Here is a 27,361-nt window from a genome sequence, read left to right on the forward strand (position 1 = left end):
ACACCTGTCCACACACTCAATCAAACAGACTCCAACCTCCCCACAATGGCTAAGACCAGAGAGCTGTGTATGGACATCAGGGATAAATTGTAGGCCTGCACAAGGCTGGGATGGTGAGAAGGCAACAATTGTTGGCGCAATTATTAGAAAAAGGAGGAAGTTCAAGATGACGGTCAATCACCCTCGGTCTGGGGCTCCATGCAAGATCTCACCTCGTGGGGCATCAATGATCATGAGGAAGGTGAGGGATCAGCCCAGAACTACACGGCAGGACCTGGTCAATGACCTGAAGAGAGCTGGGACCACAGTCTCAAAGAAAACCATTAGTAACACACTACGCCGTCATGGATTAAAATCCTCCAGCGCACGCAAGGTCCCCCTGCTCAAGCCAGCGCATGTCCAGGCCCGTCTGAAGTTTGCCAATGACCATCTGGATGATCCAGAGGAGGAATGGGAGAAGGTCATGTGGTCTGATGAGACAAAAATAGAGATTTTTGGTCTAAACTTCACTCGCCGTGTTTGGAGGAAGAAGAAAGATGAGTATAACCCCAAGAACACCATCCCAACTGTGAAGCGTAGAGGTGGAAATATCATTCTATGGGGACGCTTTTCTGCAAAGGGGACAGGACGACTGCACCGTATTGAGGGGAGGATGGATGGGGCCATGTATCGCGAGATCTTGGCCAACAACCTCCTTCCCTCAGTAAGAGCATTGAAGATGGGTCGTGGCTGGGTCTTCCAGCATGACAACGACCCGAAACACACAACCAGGGTAACTAAGGAGTGGCTCCGTATGAAGCATCTCAAGGTCCTGGAGTGGCCTAGCCAGTCTCCAGACCTGAACTTAATAGAAAATCTTTGGATGGAGCTGAATGTCCGTATTGCCCCGCGACAGCCCCGAAACCTCAACGATCTGGAGAAGGTCTGTATGGAGGAGTGGGCCAAAATCCCTGCTGCAGTGTGTGCAAACCTGGTCAAGAACTACAGGAAACGTATGACCTCTGTAATTGCAAACAAAGGTTTATGTACCAAATATTAAGTTCTGCTTTTCTAAGGTATCAAATACTTATGTCATGCAATAAAATACAAATTAATTACTTAAAACTTCTGGATTTTTTTTAGATTCAGTCTCTCACAGTTGAAGTGTACCTATGCTCAAAATTACAGACCTCTACATGCTAAGTAGGAAAACCTGCAAAATCGGCAGTGTATCAAATACTTGTTCTCCCCACTGTAGCTCCTTTAATAGGGTAGAATCCTTCATCCTCTTGTGCACTTGTATAATCCAATCGTCAAGTTCCGGTACACTCGTGTCTACCAGAGTACGACTAGGGTCCAGTTGTGAGTTAGAGAGGGCTAGTGAGAGAGAGAGAGTTTAGTCGGGTAGTGTGTGTTCGTGAATGCACACTCCTGTCTGAATGTCCAATCATCCTAATACGAGGTCAGTAATCAATACAGATGGACAGAATTAGTGGGAAGGTATTATTATCAGTACCTGAATATCTTTACATCTAAGGAAGCTGCAGTTGATCATGTTTTGTAGCAGAATGTGGTTTGAGCCGACATGCATTCCTGTCAAATAATCTCTCCAGGCTTTGGAGGATTCAGCTTGATCCTGTCATGAGTGATTCTTGTCTCCGTTTGCAAATGCTGGTAACTTTCCCTAAATTCGCTGGTTCTCCAGAAATCCTGGTTGGAAGACACCGGATGTCCTGCTTATTCCCGGGGAATCTTCCAAAACTTGATTTCTGGGAAACCTAAGAACATTTGGAAAGTTACAACGTTGCAACCCTACTTCTTGTCTAGCACCTACCTGTGGACAGAAGAGTGGATATTACTCTTTCCCTTGGTCCTGGCCAGGGTCACGCAGAGGTTGTCTCATCTGTCTGGGAGAAAAATAACCAAAGGGTATGGCGCTGGTGTGGTAAGTCTCCGTGTAATGGTTTTAGAAGACTTTATTTATACCACAGAATGAGGCTATCAACTGGTGTCTGGCTCGTTCAAATTCCTTTGGTGTTGTGACATCAAACAATGTCTCTCTTTGCTGTGAGCAATGGATCTGTCCTGGCATCTGTCCTGGGATCTGTCCTGGGAGGGACTGATATGTTCTCACTAGCAGATAGAGAGCTGGTTAGGTTGCATACAGACATTTGTTCATCAAACTTTCTAAAGTGTCCAAATGCTCATGAACCTGTATCTAAGCTCTTCATCTTTCGTATAACGTCAAATAACAACATTGACGAATACGCTGATTCGGTGTGCGAGTTCATTAGAACGTGCGTTGAAGATGTCGTTCCCATAGCAACGATTAAAACATTCCCTAACCAGAAACCTTGGATTGATGGCAGCATTCGTGTGAAACTGAAAGCACGAACCACTGCTTTCAATCAGGGCAAGGTGTCTGGTAACATGACTGAATACAAACAATGCAGCTATTCCCTCCGTAAGGCTATCAAACAAGCTAAGCGTCAGTACAGAGACAAAGTAGAATCCCAATTCAACGGCTCAGACACAAGAGGCATGTGGCAGGGTCTACAGTCAATCACGGACTACAGGAAGAAATCCAGCCCAGTCACGGACCAGGATGTCTTGCTCCCAGGCAGACTAAATAACTTTTTTGCCCGCTTTGAGGACAATACAGTGCCACTGACACTGCCTGCAACGGAAAAATGCGGTCTCTCCTTCACTGCAGCCGAGGTGAGTAAAACATTTAAACGTGTTAACCCTCGCAAGGCTGCAGGCCCAGACGGCATCCCCAGCCGCGCCCTCAGAGCATGCGCAGACCAGCTGGCTGGTGTGTTTACGGACATATTCAATCAATCCCTATACCAGTCTGCTGATCCCACATGCTTCAAGAGGGCCACCATCGTTCCTGTTCCCAAGAAAGCTAAGGTAACTGAGCTAAACGACTACCGCCCCGTAGCACTCACTTCCGTCATCATGAAGTGCTTTGAGAGACTAGTCAAGGACCATATCACCTCCACCCTACCTGACTCCCTAGACCCACTCCAATTTGCTTACCGCTCAAATAGGTCCACAGACGATGCAATCTCAACCACACTGCACACTGCCCTAACCCATCTGGACAAGAGGAATACCTATGTGAGAATGCTGTTCATCGACTACAGCTCGGCATTCAACACCATAGTACCCTCCAAGCTCGTCATCAAGCTCGAGACCCTGGGTCTCGACCCCGCCCTGTGCAACTGGGTACTGGACTTCCTGACGGGCCGCCCCCAGGTGGTGAGGGTAGGTAACAACATCTCCTCCCCGCTGATCCTCAACACTGGGGCCCCACAAGGGTGCGTTCTGAGCCCTCTCCTGTACTCCCTGTTCACCCACGACTGCGTGGCCACGCACGCCTCCAACTCAATCATCAAGTTTGCGGACGACACAACAGTGGTAGGCTTGATTACCAACAACGACGAGACGTTGGGTGAGGGCCCTCGGAGTGTGGTGTCAGGAAAATAACCTCACACTCAACGTCAACAAAACTAAGGAGATGATTGTGGACTTGAGGAAACAGCAGAGGGAACACCCCCCTATCCACATCGATGGAACAGTAGTGGAGAGAGTAGCAAGTTTTAAGTTCCTCGGCATACACATCACAGACAAACTGAATTGGTCCACTCACACAGACAGCATCGTGAAGAAGGCGCAGCAGCGCCTCTTCAACCTCAGGAGGCTGAAGAAATTCGGCTTGTCACCAAAAGCACTCACAAACTTCTACAGAGGCACAATCGAGAGCATCCTGGCGGGCTGTATCACCGCCTGGTACGGCAACTGCTCCGCCCTCAACCGTAAGGCTCTCCAGAGGGTAGTGAGGTCTGCACAACGCATCATCGGGGGCAAACTACCTGCCCTCCAGGTCACCTACACCACCCGATGTTACAGGAAGGCCATAAAGATCATCAAGGACATCTACCACCCGAGCCACTGCCTGTTCACCCCGCTATCATCCAGAAGGCGAGGTCAGTACAGGTGCATCAAAGCTGGGACCGAGAGACTGAAAAACAGCTTCTATCTCAAGGCCATCAGACTGTTAAACAGCCACCACTAACATTGAGTGGCTGCTGCTTACACACTGACACTGACTCAACTCCAGCCACTTTAATAATGGGAATTGATGGGAAATGTTGTAAATATATCACTAGCCACTTTAAACAATGCTACCTTATATAATGTTACTTACCCTACATTATTCATCTCATATGCATACCTATATACTGTACTCTATATCATCGACTGCATCCTTATGTAATACATGTATCACTAGCCACTTTAACTATGCCACTTTGTTTACATACTCATCTCACATGTATATACTGTACTCGATACCATCTACTGTATCTTGCCTATGCTGCTCTGTACCTTCACTCACTCATATATCCTTATGTACATATTATTTATCCCCTTACACTGTGTATAAAACAGTAGATTAGGAATTGTTAGTTAGATTACTTGTTGGTTATTACTGCATTGTCGGAACTAGAAGCACAAGCATTTCGCTACACTCGCATTAACATCTGCTAACCATGTGTATGTGACAAATAAAATTTGATTTGATTTGATTTGATTTCAATGTTCCACTGAGTAACAAGCACACGTTTTTTGTATTCTCCTGGGTTCTCAGAGGAACACAGAGAACACATTTTCTATGAACTAGAACCTGTTAGTCTCTCAGAGCATCATCGACTAGTAAAATGTGCTAAAACTTCCCTTGGGGATGAACGGAAAGCGAGTGGCTTGACTGACCACTTAAGTGTCCATCCACACAGATAAGACAAACCACTTAGCACACAGTGTAGCTACCGGCAAGTCCCTGTTCACCAGATAGACCTTAAAGCATCTCTGACATCATCCACTGAGCGGATGCGTGTGTTGACGTGTGTTGTGTTCCTGTCTCTCTCGCTGTTCCCACTGGGCAAAAGGGGTTGAATCAATGTTGTTTCTACATCATTTCAACCCCTACAATCTGTGATGACATTGAATAAACTTGGAAAAAAGATTAGATTTGCAAAAAGTCATCAACTTAAGGGCATATCGCATTTTTCCCACCCAACTTTGAACCTAAATCCAAAGACATGGTGACTTTTTTTGGTTGATTTCACGCTAAATTCACGTTAGTTGACAACTCAACCAAATGTATAGCAAAACTAGACGTTGAACTGTTCTTCCCCTCTCTGGTCGCTTGTCTTTATGGTGTCGAGGGCTGTCTGGGATGTCCCATGGAGCTCTACTGTTTGTGTTATATCTCTCATTCTCTCTCTCTCTCTCTCCATCTCTCTCTCTCTCTCTCTCTCTTACATCCAAGTAAACACACGTCTGTAACCTTACTGTGGATATCAAAATATGTCATAGGTGAGGACTGTGGTGCTGTTAAAATGGAAAAGTGCATTTCACATTCAATCAGACTGTATGGGTTTTATTAGTTCACCACCGCAAGGCAGTGAAACGTACACTGCATTCCAATCCAGTTGACTGTAAACACGGTGTATAGTAGCTGTATTGTAATGATATGGAAACTGACATGTGATGAGTCGCTGACAGAACAGACAGATTGGAAAAGGACTTAAGGATTCCTGTTCCAGGCAAAATGATCTGCAGTGCTCATCCCAGTCTGATAGGAGATGGCGATGTACACTGAATGAAAATATAAACACAACATGCAAGAATTTGAAAGATTTTACTAAGTTACAGTTCATATAAGGAAATTGGTAAATTGAAATAAATGAATTAGGCCCTAATCTATGGATTTCACATGACTGGGAATACAGATATGCCTCTGTTGGTCACAGATACCTTTAAAAAAAAAGTTGGGTTGTGGATCAGAAAACCAGTCAGTATCTGGTGTGACCACTATTTGCCTCGTGCAGCGTGACACATCTCCTTCGCATAGAGTTGAACAGGCTGTTGATTGTGGCATGTGGAATGTTGTCCCACTCCACTTCACTGGCTGTGCGAAGTTGCTGGATATTGTCAAGAACTAGAACGAGCTGTCGTACACGTCGACCCAAGGTATCCCAAACATCCTCAATGGGTGACATGTCTGTTGAATATGCAGGCTGGGACATTTTCAGCTTCCAGGAATTGTGTACAGATCCTTGCGACATGGGGCTGTGCATCATCAAGATGAAACATGAGGTGATGGTGGCGGATGAATGGCACAACAATGTGCCTCGAGATCTCATCACGGTATCTCTGTGCATTCAAATTGCCATTGATAAAATGCAATTGTGTTTGTTGTCCGTAGCTTATGCCTGCGCATACCATAACCCCACCGTCACCATTGGGCACTCTGTTCACAATGTTGACATCAGCAAACCGCTTGCCCACAAGATGCCATACACGCTGTCTGCCATCTGTCCAGTACAGTTGAAACCGGGATTCATCTGTGACCAGCACACTACTCCAGCAGGCTAGTGGCCATCGAAGGTGAGCATTTGCACACTGAAGTCAGTTATGGCACTGAACTACAATCAGGTCAAGATCCTGGTGAGAACGACAAGTACACAGATGAGCTTCTATGAGACGGTTTCTGACAGTTTGTGCAGAAATTAGTCAGTTGTGCAAACCCACAGTTTCATCAGCTGTCCGGGTGGCTCGTTTCAAACCATCCCGCAGGTGAAGAAGCCGGATGTGTAGGCCCTGGGCTGCCGTGGTTACATGTGGTCTGCGGTTGTGAAGCCGGATGGACGTACAGCCAAATTCTCTAACATTCAACATTCTGGCAACAGCTCTGGTGGACACGCAGTCAGCATGCCAATTGCATGCTCCCTCAAAACTTGAGACATCTGTTGAATTGTGTTGTGTGGCAAAACTGCACATTTTAGAGTGATTATGCTGTTTAATCAGTTTATTGATATGCCACTCGTCAGGTGGATGGATTATCTTGGCAAAGGAGAAATGCTCACTAACATGGATGTAAATACATTTGTGCACAAAATTTGACAGAAATAAGCTTTTTGTGCTTATGGAAAGTTCTTCTCTTATTTCAGCTCATGAAACATGGGACCAACATTTTACATGTTGCATTTATATTTTTGTTCAGTATAGTTTAGAGTGAGGCTGGCAAACTCCCTAAAAAAAATCCCAGAATAAAATGCATTGTTGTCTATTAAACATACAGATTTTGTTGTGTCTGTGTGAACCCTGCTTTTCTCTCTTTGACTGCTCTCCTGTTGGTTTGTCCTGTCTTGGAATTTCCCTTCTGCGGGTTGATAAAGTTCATTCATTCATCAATCACACAAACATCCACCACAAAATGAACATGACACAGGGCATCTTTAAAATCTTACAAGGCATATAATTGACACAAGGTTCCAGGAACAAACAACAGCAAATTACACATATTTATTCAACCTGTTTTTTCTTGCATCTATCGTCACCATAAACACAAAATCTCCATAGGTTTTTTTCTGAAAACAAATAGAACCCAAAAAATTCAAAATAAAATTCCAATGGTTTTCTTTCAAATTGGCACCTTTCAGAAATGCCTGCCACATTCAACTCATAAAGGGGAAATAAACATGTCCAGGACCCCTGGTTATATCAGACCTGGGTTTGAATACTATTTGAAATTATTTCAAATACTTTATCTGTGCTTGATTGAGCTGGCCTGGCTTAATGGACCAATAGAATAGTCCCAAAACTGCAACCCCCGCCCATCTGCAAACACAAAGGCAGGGTAGAGCAAACACAAAGTGTTTGAAAGAGTTCAAATAGTAGTTGTACCCAGGTTCAAGTTATACATTATGCTATTTCACCCTTCTCAAACTGCAGCCATCTCAGTGGTCCATATTTATCTGCATACACAAATACTCATCGATAGACGTTTATGGAGAGTGTCGACTCACCTATCGATCCGTCATCTTGTGATCTCTGATCTCAGTCTTTGTGCAGACAATACCATCTTATCGACTTCCTAGGCCTCTTACGTCATAAAAGTGCAGCGTTTAAAAAGAGGGGGGATTTTGATTTATACAGACGAGAGCGGGAGAGGGGTTAGAGGAGGACAGGAGAGGGGGATGAAGGGTGCTGGGGGAGGGGTGGTGCTGTGCAAATTTTGTTCAGTGGCATTGAGAGGCGTGGCCATCAAAAGTGAGTGAAGTCGGCGTGAGTGAGTGGTTAACTGTGTTTTTGCATTGGAATGTCACTGTGGGGCAGCCACGGGCAGTTCACATGGTACGCTCCAGGGAACCCTATGCCTACTCACATAATAACCTGTTCATCAGATCACTACCCAGTGTCACTATCATAATGCTTGTTTCTAGGCGTTTTCACCCATTCAATACATGTGTTCTCAGACCAAGGTTCATAGTCAGTCCAAGAGGACTCTTAGGTTTTCACCCAACCTTTACTTAATTATGTTCAATTGAGCCAATTGATTGAATAATGAAGTGCATATCAGATCAATGGAATAGAATTGTGTGAAGGCTGGAAGGAAAACCTGGATGCAAGAACTCCTGACTCCGTCAGGACCGGCTTTGATATCAGCTGCAGTCCTCCTGCGTGAGTACTCTGAACTCTATGGTTCTGAATGGGGTCATGTTATTTCCTGTGTGTTCCTCCTGAATTCTCAGCATTTTCCGCCTCAGAAGCCGAAGTACAGGCCGAGCGGACGGGTCGCTTAGCTTCCCTGGTTCTGGTGTACAGCCATAGACTGAAGACCCTCAATTATAGTGTGTGACCATATCTCTGGAGCCCTAACTCTCCCCAATCTCCTCATTCATCGCACTTTCGATGTTGGCTATTGACGAGCACAGTCCGTATCAAAACCTCTCCATCTGACCCTCAGGGGGCCCATTCAGTCTAATGGAAATGTCCGCAACATTGTGTAAGAATCTATGGCTGTTCAATGCTTTCAATATAATGCGGAGTAAAACATGGAATCAGTTCTTATTGCAAAATGTTTCTATCCGTTTCCATCTTGTCGAATAAGCCCAAATAGACCTTCTTTGTCAAGCAACCACACACTTTTGCAGTATAATGAAGCACTGTGTCATTGTCATGAAGCCACGCTGTCACGTCAAAGCTTCGGAGAGAGCACAGAAGGTCGTCATTTGCGAATGAATAGTATGCCATGAAGGACAGCCTGGGAGGGAGAGATAAAAGAGAGGTGGGAGTGTGAGGGAGAAGAGGGAGAAGAACGTGGGAGATAAGACGGAAGGGAGCAAGATCGGGGACGGAGGGAGCTGGGACGCAACGGAAAGACAGAGGGGGGGGGGGGTTGGAGACAAACACGAGAAATAGTCAGCGTCACGGAGTTCCAATCGCTAAGTCAACTAGTCCAAGCAAAGAAGCAGTCGTTCAGACATGCAAACAGTCTGCTTTGCAACAAGTGGTTCGAGTGCAGTATAACCCCTCCACTGTAGCTGACTGGCTCAGTCTAAAAATATTGGTCATTGGTACCATAACAACTCAATCATTAGCTACAAAGTAACACATTATAATGCTAACTGAGCTCCATTACCCGAAGACAGAACAAACACACACCCAGCCCTCTCCTAGTTTCCCTTCTTTCTGTAAGGTAGAGCACAAACTTCAACCTAAATACAGGTTCTACCATATACTGCCAATATAGTGTCGATACTGAGGACTACTGTGGTCACATTGACACAAATATGTTTTATGTTTCCAACAAATTCCCCAATCCAACTAAAGCCTAGAGAAACATATCTGCTTTGGGAGAGATAGAACGAGGGGTGGAGGTATGGGAGGAAAGATGGATAGAGGGATGGAAGGGTCATGTTACTCCCACAGCAGAGGATCAAGTCGTTGTGAATATGATCACGACTAATATTACAGCTTACATTACCAAGCAGAGGAGGGGGAAAAAAACTGCTGATGCAAAGCGCTTTCATTTTCTCACTGTTGTGCCCTGTGATGTTGTGTGGGTTTAACGCTAAGACGTTTTCAGGGTCTTACCAAAACCCCTGGGGCCAGCTTATCCTCCTTAAAACTCATCAATACTTTATTTCACTTGAGTTTGGGGTAGAAACACTTTTTCGCCCCAAAGATGCTCCAGGGGGTTTGATATTCTGTTTTTAATAAATTATGTCCTCAGACATAAAGACTGTTTAAAAGAGTGGGAAAACAAACATTTGGCTCAACGTGGCTGAAAAGTCCCCCCCCCCCCTACACAGTGTCAACCAAGACTTACATCCTCTATATCGCTATGGTCTACAGACAGACTCTTAACATGTCTTCGGTACAGATATGTTAGAGCACCCAAACACCAGAAAGCAAAACTAAAGAAAAATGTGAAAAGACCAGCTGTAGTGGTGCAGTATACCGTAAAATAAAAGACAAGAACAGAACTCCAAAATCTATGAATAATATAATACTCATTACTCCATTTTTGTTCTGATCTGAGACCAAAAGGAAGTATTTTTCCTTATTTTAGTTTTATTTTGGCAAATTAACTAGGTAAACCTCCGACATCGTCTCCTCGCCTCTCCTCCCACCCCTCGTCCTGCCCCCCATGTACCAAACTCAGTCCCGATTGGTGGAATCCCCTGGAATCCCCTGTCAATTACCGCCGGAGCAACAACGTGACCAATGAGAGCAGGTAGAGGCCGATGAAGGGGAGATTGTGGTTGGCTGAGGCTTTTACAACCTTCTTGTTCTCCGGGGGGTAGGCATAGAGTTTGGGTCTGTCTGTGTTTGGGGCCATGAGGCGTGGGCCCCGAGCACAGTTATCGTCAGCGCACATGCCACTTCCTGAACCACTGACATCATCACCTGTGGACAGAGCAGAAAAATAAAATACATATTTAGAGAAAGAATCTGATCTGTATGGTATAGCAAGAAAATGTCTCTGCCTTATGTGCCAGTAAGCACTAAGTCAAAAGGGCAATACCACCCCTTTTCAATCTTACATTCATAATGTCCCAGCACCATACCAGTGTCTACATGTGAAGAATCTCATTACAGGATTCGAAAATCCCTGTTTTTTTACATTTAATCCCACTTTGATGTCATTGAGAAGTACTTTTTAAGGACCTTTCTTACCTTTTTAACCACAGAACATACAAATGCGCCATTTTCACATATGAAGACACTAATATTGTGCTGGAGATAATAAATATGAGTTAAAAAGTGGTGGAATTGCTCTTTAAAGAGTTGATAATACATGCAAGCTCTGCTGGCTGAAAGGTGCTTTTCCATTTGCAGCCCACTTTGTACATGTAGAATACTTCATTGGCTGGACTCCCAAAATGAAGGCATATATTCTCTAATACCTGAATTAACCTGTTATAATTCCTAGTAACTACAAACTACATTTAAATCAGGCATTTGATAGACACCTCAGAAGCAGGAAGAGGGCACTCGGGTTCAAGCCCCAGATATGAGGAAATAAGACTGACAATAATGCAGCACAAAAATCTGCCCTCAATTATTAGAAACGGCATCACAATTTAGGCCAAGTTCTTTTCTCCGTAACTTAATTCCAGCTCAATCCTATAAAAACTGAAATTGCACTGTCTATTTAAATCAAACACACGTCACAGAAGTAGGAAAGTGAGCTCTTCACGGTTAAATATTCTCTCTTTCTCTCGGCCTCCTTTATCGTGTAGAACAATAGCTTTCAGAATAGCTATAAAAGGGACAATTTATTTTCTACGCAAAACAACAAGCTGAAGACAATTAAAACAGCATATCAAATATTTCCAGGCAGTCGTATGATGTCAACATGACACAATCTCTTTCATAGCTGGAAGATGTTGTACCTGAATCAGTATTCACATTGTATTAGCTGATCCTAGGTCTGTACTCACTGGTGTCCTGAAAGTCCACATCGTTGCCATTGAAAGCGTTTCTGAGGCGATTGGTCATGATCTTGAGCTGCATGATCTGTTGGCGTATAGTCATGTCTGGCTTGGTGATGTCGATCTCTACCTCAGGGTTGTTGATCTGACTAGCCAGGCCGTCACCCATCACCTCTGGAAGGTACCTGGGCGACAAGGAGAGAGGGTGACTGGTGGGCACTCAAACACACACACACACACACACACACTCACAAATGCACGCACTCACACACGCACAGACACCTGAAAGCATGCACACTCACTCACACATATACATACAGTATGCACACACATATAGCATGCTTGCGCGCACACACACACACAAACATGGTTTAAGGTCATACCTGGCACGAGCCATCCCGTTCCAGCACTTGTCGTCGACCTGGGACCTGGTGGCCACCCTGTCACTGCAAAGGGTGCTGGGTAACGAGACCCAGTAGGACTGCATGTCCCTCAGCCTTCTCGACACATCAGAAACCTAGGGACCATGACATTATGTCATTAGTATATACAGTAGAAAAACTTTTACAATGGAAAATGAAAATGAGCATTTCTTATTGGACAAGTTCAGGTAGACCCTCCCTGTTTCAGTCCTTTTTCTTTTGTCTGGTGCCTAATGAAAACAACCTGTGTACTGGAAACTTCTATCAAAAGCTATTCGATATCAAGTTTGTTCAAGCATTTACATTTTCTGCAGACAGCTTCTGTATTAGCAACAAACAGTTTGTTTATTGTAGGAAAACAATGATGCTTGTTTCCATTCCCTCACATTTGATATGCATCTGACTTACTGCATTCTTGACTGTAGCTTTGCTATTTATGCATTCTTCACAGAGTAAGAATAAACATGACTAAACAGGAACAGTATCATATCTCAAGTGACTGATAAATGAGAGAGAGAGAGAGACAGAGAGAGAGAGAGAGAGACAGAGAGAGAGAGACAGAGAGACAGAGAGACAGAGAGACAGACAGAAAGAGAGACAGACAGAAAGAGAGACAGAGAGAGAGACAGAAAGAGAGACAGAGAGAGACAGAGAGAGAAAGAGAGAGAGCTATCGACAGTATCACTGACCAGTTTCTCCAGTCTGGCCCCAGAGGTTGGGCTGTCCTGCACTGTAACCTTCCCCCTCTTCTTCACCTCCTCCAACCCAATGTTGCTGGTTCCTACCTCCCTCAGGTTCCCACAGGCTTGAAACACCTGAGAATAGAGAGAACGGGAGAGAAAGGGGAGGGTAAAGAAGGAGAGAAAGGGGAGAGAAAGGGGAGAGAAAGGGGAGAGTAAGAAGGAGAGAAAGGGGAGAGAAAGGGGAAAGAAAGGGGAGAGTAAGAAGGAGAGAAAGGGGAGAGTAAGAAGGAGAGAAAGGGGAAAGAAAGGGGAGAGTAAAAAGGGGAAAGAAAGGGGAGAGTAAGAAGGAGAGAAATGGGAGAGTAAGAAGGAGAGAAAGGGGAGAGTAAGAAGGAGAGAAAGGGGAGAGTAAGAAGGAGAGAAAGGGAGAATAAGAAGGAGAGAAAGGGAGAATAAGAAGGAGAGAAAGGGAGAATAAGAAGGAGAGAAAGGGAGAATAGAGGGAGAAAGTGAGAAAAATATTCAGTTGAATATTTAGGGACAAAAACTACAATGTCAAAATGACAGTGGAACTCAACTTTCAGCATCGTAATGAAACTTTGTCATCTAAACTCTTACTCTCCAGTACTGAAACTTCCCCTTCTGAATTGAAAACTCTAAACCCAGTACTTAGCCACCTTATACATGACGAAACAATACAGAATTGTGTGTGATCTCTTTAACATCTCACACAACACAAACACTAACAACACTTACTGTCGTTAAAACTACTAGCCCTAATGCACTACTTACAGTAGTTAGCACTACTAGCACTATTACTGTATAACTACTTACAGTAGTTAGCACTCCTATCACTACTACTGTAGCACTACTTACAGTAGTTAGCACTCCTAGCACTATTACTGTATAACTACTTACAGTAGTTAGCACTACTAGCACTACTACTGTAGCACTACTTACAGTAGTTAGCACTACTAGCACTACTACTGTATAACAACTTACAGTAGTTAACACTACTAGCCCTACTACTGTAGCACTACTTACAGTAGTTAGCACTACTAGCACTACTTACAATAGTTAGCACTACTAGCACTATTACTGTGGCACTACTTACAGTAGTTAGCACTACTACTGTATAACTACTTACAGTAGTTAACACTACTAGCCCTACTACTGTAGCACTACTTACAGTAGTTAGCACTCCTATCACTATTACTGTATAACTACTTACAGTAGTTAGCACTACTACTGAAGCACTACTTACAGTAGTTAGTACTACTAGCACTACTTACAATAGTTAGCACTACTAGCACTATTACTGTGGCACTACTTACAGTAGTGAGCACAACTAGCACTAGCAGCACCACTTACAGTAGTTAGAACTACTTACAGTAGTTAGCACAACATACAGTAGTTAGTACTACCAGCACTACTACTTACAGTAGTTAGTAGTACTAGCACTACTTTGCACCACTTACAGTAGTTAGCACTACTAGCACCACGTATAGTTGTTAGCACTACTAGCACTACTTACAATAGTTAGAACTACTTACATACATGAAGGGAACATTTTGACATTTGCCATATGGTTGATGAGAAACTCCATATTGCAAATGTACGGTCCCTTACTAGACGTCCGCGAATGTTTCTAAAATTTGCGGACGGCGGCGGGCCAGATCTAGGCCAGATCTTCCGAGAAGTCATTGAACGAAGTCTCTCGGACATTCGGTTTCCGTTTTATGTAATTTTCAAATGTTTTCATTTTTCCGCTGTCCCTGTCAATCCCGCCAGAGGGCGAATGGAATCATATTGCAAATGTACAGCACATCACCAATCACCACATGGCCTTTTCTCCTAAAAGGAAAAGACTTCGAAGACAAAACTCGGTGAGCATAGGTTTGGCATAATGGGGAGTTGGTCCCAAACAAGATGGCATCGAGGCCTCAATGCTTTTAAAGTTATGGCCATTTTTCTGGGATTAAAGGTCAAAAACTAAAATAGAGCACTAATTTGACCCCTTCACGTCAAAGTACATAAGCCTACGGTGTCAGGGAAAAAAGAACCAGACATTTATCTATCGTAATTGAAGAGAAATCGTACATTGTACAATTGGTGATGTTCAAAAAATAATAATTATAGATCCAGTTGCAGCGTGTTCAGACAAATATTTTTTAAGTAATTTAACCCTCTGTAAATAAGTAAATTCTTAACATAAAGACTTAAAACTCAAAATTCTATAAGTGCCTACCCCAAGGAGGATGTGTTCACTTTCAGCTTCCTGTGTCAACGAGAAGTGCCTTAAAATGGTGTCATAGGTGCAGTTTCGAAGGTTTAAAAAGGTCAGATCTTTTCAAAACTTCATATGTGTGATTAAGCAACCCTCATGAGCTGTACATCTGTAATTTCTCCCAACAGATGTCAAAGAAAAGCTCTCTCAGACACACTGCAAGGATGGAGTGAAAAAGTGCGGTGCTTAAAGACACTCAGAGCCTGCAATGGCATTACCATTATCTCTAGGCTGTGCCGAGTTCAACGAGATGCCCCCCTTGACCGTAGCTCGCTTGGTCTCAGTGCAGTGACCATCAAAAAAAGAAGGCCCAAAATGAAGCCTGGACCTAAATTTCAAGTGCTTTTGGGAGACAGAGAGAGAACCGTTAAGGTTAGAAGCACATTTTGACCTCAGGAACGTTCCTGAGGTCCTCCCGATCTGTGCAAGCCTAACCTTGACCATGTAGCATTAACCCTTAACAGTGAAAACATTTTTTTTTTCATCTCATAGTTTACAATGACATCTCTCCCCATAGGAATACATTGCCTGCTCCTCTAAATTCAACCTGTAGCCTATGTGGGTTATGAATGCCTTATGAACCTGTCTTCGATGACAATCCATCAGACCACTATGAGGTCTACCTGTGTCGATTCTAAGCTTCCTGTAGCATCCGGAAGTGGTTCAAATCACCCTGCAATAGTTACCTTTGTTCGAACTATCAAAAAACCGTTAGAACTCGAGCTCTGAAACTTTAGAAACCTGTTCTAGAGCTTAAGTCGAGATTGCACGGTGAGTTATGTGGCTCGAGATATTCTCAGACTGAGAAACAGCCTCGTATATTTGCAATAACTTCAATTCATTTTGACATCATGAAAATGACGACATTTAGAAATGTCCCAGAGTCGCACGACGAGGTGCATTGAAACCGCCTCATAGAGACGGACCCTAAAGTTTCTGTCCGATAGCTCATTCAAGGACCCTGTAGTAATGCCCGGAAAATATGTATATGTGTATTTTCAACACCAATTAAGGTCGCTACTTGGGCTCCAAATGATCTATCGAGCCGAAACTTGGGATTCGGGGTTGCCCTAGCTAGGCCTACATATAATGACAGAACTGGACCCGCAGCTAGAACGTAACTATGTGGTTTATGTTTTTATTCTGGTTTGAACAGAAGGCGCTGTGAATTTTGGGCCTGCTCTGAAATATGTGATAGTTGGCCTTTAAACGAGTTGGAGAAGTGGGTGTGGTGTCAGTTTGTATCAGTTTGGTGTCAGAATGAGATCTAATTTACTGATGGACGATGACTTGCTGGCTGACTTTTGTCCATTTGCAATATGTTTAAACAGTGAGGTAAAATCACCAAAATTACATTCTGAAATCAACAACAACGAGAGATGGAGAGGAACCAGAATCACTGCTCGGCCATCCCGAGTTCATCAGGCCAGTCAATCTCGCATTCCTGAAGTTTTTTTGAGCATATCAAATTCGTGATGGTAACTGCCCATTGAAACATATTGCAAATGGACAGCCGTGCACCTGGTGATTGGAATGGGTTACCAGGAGCACAATTTTAAAATGTTTTTTAATGCCATTACAGGGTAGCAAGGGGTCCACTGTTGGGTAGGGAGCAGCCCCCACCCGTGCCCATCCAATAGGGGGCGCCCCTTGTCATTTTGGACGTCCCACTTCTCCCTTAGTATACATGACAAATAGACCATCTAGGTTGATTCATGGCTTAACATAGTGCTATATATCATTTGGGCAGTATAAATGCCTTTTGGACATGGTTCACTGACTTTTGGGTTTGCAAACTGACTTCCATTGATCGTACATGGCAAATAGACATAACATTCTGTTTTGGCACTTTCAAATCGTTCACAATGCATTTGTACATTTCTTATGGAATTTGGGAACAAAACAAATGACTTCGACTTTAGACTTCCTATGAAATCATATTGCAAATGGACAAAACGTATGCCTTATGGACAAGTAAAACATTTTTTTAATGATAATAAAGTATGTTGATACAGTTCTTATACATGTGTAATTGACTAAAAATCTAAAGAATTTCGAAAAATGATCCAGAAAACACTTTAAGGGGGTGATGTTTTTTGTTTTTTTTCACATTTTTTTTTCACTTTTGACTTCCTATGAAATCATCTTGCAAATGGACCAAACATATGCCTTATAGACAAGCAAAAAAAAATAAGAATAATGATACTAAAATTTGACAAAAGTGTTCATACAGTTCTTATACTGTAAAAAAAAAAAGAAATGGAAAAATTTTCAAAAAACGGTCCAGAAAGCACTTTTTTAAAAGGGTGATACGTTTTACTCTTGGGTCTTGACTTGTGTTACATTTGCAATATGAAAAATTACGGTGGAGCGCACTCGCCATCTATTGGATTTTTGCAGTGTTACACTTGACATTTGCCACATGGCATTTGCAATCAACTTTGAATTAAACGTTGTCCAATTGAGTGGTATTGTACATCGTGTTTATGTTTCGTATGGTGTCAATGTGATCCCATTAATTTCTGTGCATTTCAGGGGAGTGTTCCCTTACAATAGTTAGCACTACTTACAATAGTTAGCACTACTAGCACTACTTACAATACTTAGCACTACTAACAGTAGTTAGTAGTACTAGCACTACTTAGCACCACTTACAGTAGATAGCACTACTTACAGTAGTTAGCACTACTAACACTATTACTGTATAACTACTTACAGAATGTAGCACTACTACTGTAGCACTACTAGCACTACTTAGAGAGTAAACACTACTAGCACGACTTACAATAGTTAGCACTACTACTGTAGCACTACTTACAGTAGTTAGCACTACTTACAATAGTTAGTACTACTAGCACTACTTACAGTAGTTAGCACTACTAACACTATTACTGTATAACTACTTACAGAATGTAGCACTACTACTGTAGCACTACTAGCACTACTTAGAGAGTAAACACTACTAGCACGACTTACAATAGTTAGCACTACTACTGTAGCACTACTTACAGTAGTTAGCACTACTAGCACTATTACTGTAGAACTACTTATAGTAGTTAGCACTACAAGCACTACTACTTTAGCAATACTTACAGTAGTTAGCACTACTAGCACTACTACTGTAGCACTACTTACAGTAATTTTTTTAATTTTTTATTTATTTCACCTTTATTTAACCAGGTAGGCAAGTTGAGAACAAGTTCTCATTTACAATTGCGACCTGGCCAAGATAAAGCAAAGCAGTTCGACACATACAACGACACAGAGTTACACATGGAGTAAAACAAACATACAGTCAATAATACAGTATAAACAAGTCTATATATGATGTGAGCAAATGAGGTGAGACAAGGGGGGTAAAGGCAAAAAAAGGCCATGGTGGCAAAGTAAATACAATATAGCAAGTAAAACACTGGAATGGTAGATTTGCAATGGAAGAATGTGCAAAGTAGAAATAAAAATAATGGGGTGCAAAGGAGCAAATTTAATTAATTAATGAAATACAGTAGGGAAAGAGGTAGTTGTTTGGGCTAAATTATAGGTGGGCTATGTACAGGTGCAGTAATCTGTGAGTTGCTCTGACAGTTGGTGCTTAAAGCTAGTGAGGGAGATAAGTGTTTCCAGGTTCAGAGATTTTTGTAGTTCGTTCCAGTCATTGGCAGCAGAGAACTGGAATGAGAGGCGGCCAAAGAAATAATTGGTTTTGGGGGTGACAAGAGAGATATACCTGCTGGAGCGTGTGCTACAGGTGGGAGATGCTATGGTGACCAGCGAGCTGACATAAGAGGGGACTTTATCTAGCAAGGGTCTTGTAGATGACATGGAGCCAGTGGGTTTGGCGACGAGTATGAAGCGAGGGCCAGCCAACGAGAGCGTACAGGTCGCAATGGTGGGTAGTATATGGGGCTTTGGTGACAAAACGGATTGCACTGTGATAGACTGCATCCAATTTGTTGAGTAGGGTATTGGAGGCTATTTTGTAAATGACATCGCCAAAGTCGAGGATTGGTAGAATGGTCAGTTTTACAAGGGTATGTTTGGCAGCATGAGTGAAGGATGCTTTGTTGCGAAATAGGAAGCCAATTCTAGATTTAACTTTGGATTGGAGATGTTTGATATGGGTCTGGAAGGAGAGTTTACAGTCTAACCAGACACCTAAGTATTTGTAGTTGTCCACGTATTCTAAGTCAGAGCCGTCCAGAGTAGTGATGTTGGACAGGCGGGTAGGTGCAGGTAGTGATCGGTTGAAGAGCATGCATTTAGTTTTACTTGTATTTAACCTCTTGAAACTCTGGGGGCGCTATTTCATTTTTGGATGAAAAACGTTCCCGTTTTAAACAAGATATTTTGTCACAAAAAGATGCTCGACTATGCATATAATTGATAGCTTTGGAAAGAAAACACTGACGTTTCCAGAACTGCAAAGATATTCTCTGTGCGTGCCCTAGAACGGGAGCTACAGGCAAAACCATGATGAATCGGCATCCAGGAAACCAGCAGGATTTTTGAGGCTCCGTTCTCCATTGTCTCCTTATATGGCTGTGAATGCGAGAGGAATGAGCCTGCCCTTTCTGTCGTTTCCCCAAGGTGTCTGCAGCATTGTGACGTATTTGTAGGCATATCATTGGAAGATTGACCATAAGAGACTACATTTGCCAGGTGTCCGCCCGGTGTCCTCCGTCGAAATTGGTGCGTCTTTTTAAGCTGCTGGTATTTTTCCATGCGATTCTGAGGGGGAAGCAGGCTTCCACGAACTGCATATCAATGAAGAGATATGTGAAAAAACACCTTGAGGATTGATTCCAAACAACGTTTGCCATGTTTCGGTCGATATTATGGAGTTAATTCGGAAAAAGTTTGACGTTGTTGGTGACTGAATTTTCGGTTCGTTTCGGTAGCCAAATGTGATGTACAAAACGGAGCGATTTCTCCTACACAAAGATTCTTTCAGGAAAAACTGAACATTTGCTATGTAACTGAGAGTCTCCTCATTGAAAACATCCGAAGCTCTTCAAAGGTAAATGATTTTATTTATTTGGTTATCTGGTTTTTGTGAAAATGTTGCGCGCTAAATGCTACTCAAAATGCTAAGCTAGCTTAGAATACTCTTACACAAATTTGTGAATTGCTATGGTTCAAAAGCATATTTTGAAAATCTGAGATGACAGTGTTGTTAAGAAAAGGCTAAGCTTGAGAGCAGGCGCATTATTTTCATTTTATTTGCGATTTTCAGAAATCGTTAACGTTGCGTTATGCTAATGAGCCTGAGGCTTTATTCTCGATCCCGGATCCGGGATGGGGAGTATCAAGAGGAGCAATTGGAGGCCACCGAAGGAGAGTTGTACGGCATTGAAGTTTGTCTGGAGGGTTGTTAACACAGTGTCCAAAGAAGGGCCAGAAGTGTACAGAATGGTGTCGTCTGCGTAGAGGTGGATCAGAGACTCACCAGCAGCAAGAGCGACCTCATTGATGTACAGTGCCTTGCGAAAGTATTCGGCCCCCTTGACCTTTGCGACCTTTTGCCACATTTCAGGCTTCAAAAAAAGATATAAAACTGTATTTTTTTGTGAAGAATCAACAACAAGTGGGACACAATCATGAAGTGGAACGACATTTATTGGATATTTCAAACCTTTTTAACAAATCAAAAACTGAAAAATTTGGCGTGCAAAATTATTCAGCCCCTTTACTTTCAGTGCAGCAAACTCTCTCCAGAAGTTCAGTGAGGATCTCTGAATGATCCAATGTTGACCTAAATGACTAATGATGATAAATACAATCCACCTGTGTGTAATCAAGTCTCCGTATAAATGCACCTGCACTGTGATAGTCTCAGAGGTCCGTTAAAAGCGCAGAGAGCATCATGAAGAACAAGGAACACACCAGGCAGGTCCGAGATACTGTTGTGAAGAAGTTTAAAGCCGGATTTGGATACAAAAATATTTCCCAAGCTTTAAACATCCCAAGGAGCACTGTGCAAGCGATAATATTGAAATGGAAGGAGTATCAGACCACTGCAAATCTACCAAGACCTGGCCGTCCCTCTAAACTTTCAGCTCATACAAGGAGAAGACTGATCAGAGATGCAGCCAAGAGGCCCATGATCACTCTGGATGAACTGCTGAGATGGGAGACTCTGTCCATAGGAAAACAATCAGTCGTATATTGCACAAATCTGGCCTTTATGGAAGAGTGGCAAGAAGAAAGCCATTTCTTAAAGATATCCATAAAAAGTGTTGTTTAAAGTTTGCCACAAGCCACCTGGGAGACACACCAAACATGTGGAAGAAGGTGCTCTGGTCAGATGAAACCAAAATTGAACTTTTTGGCAACAATGCAAAACGTTATGTTTGCAGTAAAAGCAACACAGCTCATCACCCTGAACACCATACCCACTGTCAAACATGGTGGTGGCAGCATCATGGTTTGGGCCTGCTTTTCTTCAGCAGGGACAGGGAAGATGGTTAAAATTGATGAGAAGATGGATGGAGCCAAATACAGGACCATTCTGGAAGAAAACCTGATGGAGTCTGCAAAAGACCTGAGACTGGGACGGAGATTTGTCTTCCAACAAGACAATGATCCAAAACATAAAGTAAAATCTACAATGGAATGGTTAAAAAATAAACATATCCAGGTGTTAGAATGGCCAAGTCAAAGTCCAGACCTGAATCCAATCGAGAATCTGTGGAAAGAACTGAAAACTGCTGTTCAACAATGCTCTCCATCCAACCTCACTGAGCTCGAGCTGTTTTCCAAGGAGGAATGGGAAAACATTTCAGTCTCTCGATGTGCAAAACTGATAGAGACATACCCCAAGCGACTTACAGCTGTAATCGCAGCAAAAGGTGGAGCTACAAAGTATTAACTTAAGGGGGCTGAATAATTTTGCACGCCCAATTTTTCAGTTTTTGATTTGTTAAAAAGGTTTGAAATATCCAATAAATGTCATTCCACTTCATGATTGTGTCCCACTTGTTGTTGATTCTTCACAAAAAAATACAGTTTTATATCTTTATGTTTTAAGCCTGAAATGTGTCAAAAGGTCGCAAAGTTCAAGGGGGCCGAATACTTTTGCAAGGCACTATATACAGAGAAGAGAGTCGGTCCAAGAATTTTACCCTGTGGCACCCCCATAAAGACTGCCAGAGGTCCGGACAGCAGACCCTCCGATTTGACACACTGAACTCTATCAGAGAAGTAGTTGGTGAACCAGGTGAGGAAATCATTTGAGAAACCAAGGTTGTCGAGTCTCCCGATGAGGATGTGGTGATTGACAGAGTCGAAAGCCTTAGCCAGATCAATGAATACGGCTGCACAGTAATGTTTCTTATCGATGGAGGTTAAGATATCATTTAGGACCTTGAGCGTGGCTGAGGTGCACCTGTGACCAGCTCTGAAACCAGATTGCATAGCAGAGAAGGTATGGTGAGATTCGAAATGGTCAGTAATCTGTTTGTTGACTTGGCTTTCGAAGACCTTAGAAAGGCATGGTAGGATAGATATAGGTCTGTAGCAGTTTGGGTCAAGAGTATCCCCCCCTTTGAAGAGGGGGATGACCGCCGCTGCTTTCCAATCTTTGGGAATCTCAGACAACACGAAAGAGAGTTTGAACAGGCTAGTAATAGGGGTGGCAACAATTTCGGCAGATAATTTTAGAAAGAAAGGGTCCCGATTATCTAGCCCGGCTGATTTGTAGGGGTCCAGATTTTGCAGCTCTTTCAGAACATCAGCTGAACGGATTTGGGAGAAGGAGAAATGGGGAAGGCTTGGGCGAGTTGCTGTGGGGGGTGCAGTGCTGTTGATCGGGGTAGGAGTAGCCAGGTGGAAAGCATGGCCAGCCGTAGAAAAATCCTTATTGAAATTCTCAATTATGGTGGATTTATCAGTGGTGACAGTGTTTCCTATCTTCAGTGCAGTGGGCAGCTGGGAGGAGGTGTTCTTATTCTCCATGGACTTTACAGTGTTCCAAAACTTTTTTGAGTTAGTGTTGCAGGAAGCAAATTTCTGCTTGAAAAAGCTAGCCTTGACTTTTCTAACTGCCTGTGTATAATGGTTTCTAGCTTCCCTGAACAGCTGCATATCACAGGGGCTGTTCGATGCTAATGCAGAACGCCATAGGATGTGTTTGTGTTGATTAACCTCTTGAAACTCCCCATCCCGGATCCGGGATTGTGACTAAGCCTCAGGCTCATTAGCATAACGCAACGTTAACGATTTCTGAAAATCGCAAATAAAATTAAAATAATGCGTTTGCTCTCAAGCTTAGCCTTTTCTTAACAACACTGTCATCTCAGATTTTCAAAATATGCTTTTGAACCATAGAAATTGACTAATTTGTGTAAGAGTATGCAAAGCTAGCATAGCATTTTGTGTAGCATGTAGCACGCAACATTTTCACAAAAGCCAGATAACCAAATAAATAAAATCATTTACCTTTGAAGAGCTTCTGATGTTTTCAATGAGGAGACTCACAGCCACATACCAAATGCGCAGTGTTTCCTGAAAGCGTCTGTGTGTAGGAGAAATCGTTCCGTTTTCTACATTGCGCCTGGCTACCGAAACGAACCGAAAATGCAGTCACCTACAACGTGAAACTTTTTCCGGATTAACTACATAATATCGACCGAAACATGGCAAACGTTGTTTGGAATCAATCCTCAAGGTGTTTTTTCACATATCTCTTCATTGACATGCAGTTCGTGGAAGCTTGCTTCTCTCTCTGTGCCCCATGGAAAAATACTGGCAGGTGACTTTTGCGCACCAATTTCGGCGCAGGACACCGGGCGGACACGTGGTAAATGTGGTCTCTTATGGTCAATCTTCCAACGATCTGCCTACAAATACGTCACAATGCTGCAGACACCTTGGGGAAACGACAGAAAGGGCAGACTCATTCCTCTTGCGTTCACAGCCATATAAGGAGATCATGAAAGACAGAGCCTCAAAAATCCTTGTCATTTCCTGGATGCCAAGTCATCTTGGTTTTGCCTGAAGCTCACGTTAAAGGGCACGCACAGAGAAGATATTTGTATTTCTGGACACGTCAGAGTGTTTTCTTTCGAACAGTAGCAATTATATGCATAGTCGAGCATCTTTTTGTGACAAAATATCTTGTTTAAAACGGGAACGTTTTTCTTCCAAAAATGAAATAGCGCCACCATAAGTGTAAGAGGTTAAGGGCAGTCGGGTCTGGGGAGAACCAAGGGCTATATCTGTTCCTGGTTCTAAATTTCTTGAATGGGGCATGTTTATTTAAGATGGTTAGGAAGGCATTTAAAAAAAAATATCCAGGCATCCTCTACTGATGGGATGAGATCAATATCCTTCCAGGATACACCGGCCAGGTCGATTAGAATGGCCTGCTCGCTGAAGTGTTTCAGGGAGCGTTTGACAGTGATGAGTGGAGGTCGTTTGACCGCTGACCTATTACGGATGCAGGCAATGAGGCAGTGATCGCTGAGATCTTGGTTGAAGACAGCAGAGGTGTATTTAGAGGGCAAGTTGGTTAGGATGATATCTATGAGGGTGCCCGTGTTTAAGGCTTTGGGTAGGTACCTGGTAGGTTCATTGAGCATTTGTGTGAGATTGAGGGCATCAAGTTTAGATTGTAGGATGGCTGGGGTGTTAAGCATGTTTCAGTTTAGGTCGCCTAGCAGCACGTGCTCTGAAGATAGATGGGGGGCAATCAGCTCACATATGGTGTCCAGAGCACAGCTGGGGGCAGAGGGTGGTCTGTAGCAGGCGGCAACGGTGAGAGACTTGTTTTTAGAGAGGTGGATTTTTAAAAGTAGAAGTTCAAATTCTTTGGGTACAGACCTGGATAGTAGGACAGGCTATCTTTGCAGTAGATTGCAACACCGCCCCCTTTGGCAGTTCTATCTTGTCTGAAAATGTTGTAGTTTGGAATTAAAATTTCAGAATTTTGGTGGTCTTCCTAAGCCAGGATTCAGACACAGCTAGAACATCCGGGTTGGCAGAGTGTGCTAAAGCAGTGAATAGAACAAACTTAGGGAGGAGGCTTCTAATGTTAACATGCATGGAACCAAGGCTATTACGGTTACAGAAGTCTTCAAAAGAGAGCGCCTGGGGAATAGGAGTGGAGCTAGGCACTGCAAGGCCTGGATTCACCTCTACATCCAGAGGAACAGAAGAGGAGTAGAATAAGGGTGCGGCTAAAAGCAATAAGAATTGGTCGACTAGAACGTCTGGAACAGAGAGTAAAAGGAGGTTTCTGGGGGCGATAAAATAGCATCAAGGTATAATGTACAGACAAAGGTATGGTAGGATGTGAATACAGTGGAGGTAAACCTAGGTATTGAGTGATGAAGAGAGAGATATTGTCTGTAGAAACATCATTGAAACCAGGAGATGTCATTGCATGTGTGGGTGGTGGAACTAATAGGTTGGATAAGGTATACTGAGCAGGACTAGGCTCTACAGTGAAATAAGCCAATAAACACTAACCTGAACAGCAATGGACAAGGCATATTGACATTAAGGAGAGGCATGCTTAGTCGAGTGATCAAAAGGGTCCAGTGAGTGGAGAGGTTGGTTGGGGGCGATTTAGACAACTAGTCAGGCCATCGGTAGCAAGCTAGCATAGGATGGAGTTCTGTTATTAGCCACCTCTTGCATTCCGTCAGTAGATTAGTGGGTTCCGTGTGGTAGAGGCGATTAATCCAAATCACACAAAAAATAAAATAAAAATAGATATAGTTATAGAGGCCCAAGAAGAAAATTAAATAAAAATAATAATAAATAAATAAATTGTCCGATTGTCTATTCAGATAGCAGCCGATAAGACAGCTAACGGTTAGCAGGCTGCAGATGGGCGTTCAGGTAACGTCGCGACTGAGGAGCCAGCCGGATAACTCCTTTGGGTAGATAACGTCGGCAGTCCAGTTGTGAAGGCCCGGTGGGGCTCCGCGTAGGCAGTAAAACGGGTCCGGATAGGTGATTGTAGCCCAAGAGTGATTGATGGAACTCTTCAGATGGCTAGCTCCGGAAAAATTGATGTTTGCTCCGGAATCGACGAAAGCCGATAGTCACACGGATAGCAGCTAGCTAGCTGTGAGATCCAGGTATGAATGTCCAGAGTTAGCGGTTGAAATCCAGGGACATGGAGTGACAAATTGGTCCGGTATGTTCCGTTCAGAGCTGCGCCATACAAAACTGGCGATAGATTTTCGAGCTAAAGGATAGCTGATGACCACAAACCGTGGTTAGCTGAATACTAACGATTTGCCAGTAAAGAAGCTAACTAGCTTCTGAACTAGCTTCTGATTAGCTTCTGATTAGCTTTTGGATTAGCTTCTGGCTAGCTCCTGGCTAGCTCCTGGCTAGCTTCTGGCTAGTTTCTGGCTAGCTTCTTGGAGTTTCTGGCTAGCTTCTTGGAGGATTACAAATTTGAGGTAAATAATACTGTTTTATAAATATAAATTGGTGAGTCGGGTTGCAGGAGAGTGTTTTGAAGATGAGTTTATGGAAAATAAAAAAATGTATGTGAAAAAAGTTGTAAATATATATATATACGGGACACGATAAGACGAGGACAAAAGACGTCTGAACTGCTATGCCATCTTGGAAAGAACATCCAAGAACAATTAGCAATACTAGCACTACTACTGTAGCACTACTTACAGTAGTTAGCCGTACTAGCACTATTTACAGTCGTTAGCACTAATAGCCTGCTTACAGTAGTTAGCATTACTAGCCTTGCTTACAGGAGTTAGCACTACTATCACTACTACTGTAACACTACTTACAGTAGTTAGCACTACTAGAACTACTTACAGTAGTTACCACTACTAGGATTACTAGCACCACTTACAGTAGTTAGTAGTACCAGCACTACTTACAATAGTTAGCACTACTAGCACTATTTACAATAGTTAGCACTACTTACAGTAATTAGCACTACTAGCACTACTGAGCACCACTTACAGTAGTTAGCACTACTAGCCCTGCTTACAGTAGTTTGCACTACTCTCACAACTTACAATAGTTAGCACTACTTACAATAGTTAGCAAAACTAGACAATAGTTAGCACTACTTAAAATAGTTAGCACTACTAGCACTACTTACAATCGTTAGCACTACCTACAGTAGTTAGTACTACTAGCACTACTTACAATAGTTAGTACTACTAGCACTACTTACAATAGTTAGTACTACTAGCACCACTTACAATAGTT

General features: G+C 43.0%; 1 protein-coding gene across 1 annotated transcript in view; it reads right to left on the bottom strand.

The window, feature by feature from the left end:
• Window positions 1-7,282: 7,282 nt before the first annotated feature.
• LOC135514927 (glypican-1-like) overlaps window positions 7,283-27,361 on the bottom strand; it is a 124,163-nt gene continuing 104,084 nt past the window's right edge. Inside the window, exons 8-11 of the mRNA XM_064938671.1 lie at window positions 12,883-13,008; window positions 12,155-12,288; window positions 11,781-11,956; window positions 7,283-10,743 (exon numbers count right to left, since the gene is read on the bottom strand). Coding sequence (XP_064794743.1) covers window positions 10,535-10,743; window positions 11,781-11,956; window positions 12,155-12,288; window positions 12,883-13,008 — 645 coding nt within the window. The 3' untranslated portion in view covers window positions 7,283-10,534. The remainder of the gene's footprint in view (window positions 10,744-11,780; window positions 11,957-12,154; window positions 12,289-12,882; window positions 13,009-27,361) is intronic.

The sequence above is a fragment of the Oncorhynchus masou genome, chromosome 3, assembly GCF_036934945.1.
Source record: "Oncorhynchus masou masou isolate Uvic2021 chromosome 3, UVic_Omas_1.1, whole genome shotgun sequence".
NCBI classification, from domain to species: Eukaryota; Metazoa; Chordata; class Actinopteri; order Salmoniformes; family Salmonidae; genus Oncorhynchus; species Oncorhynchus masou.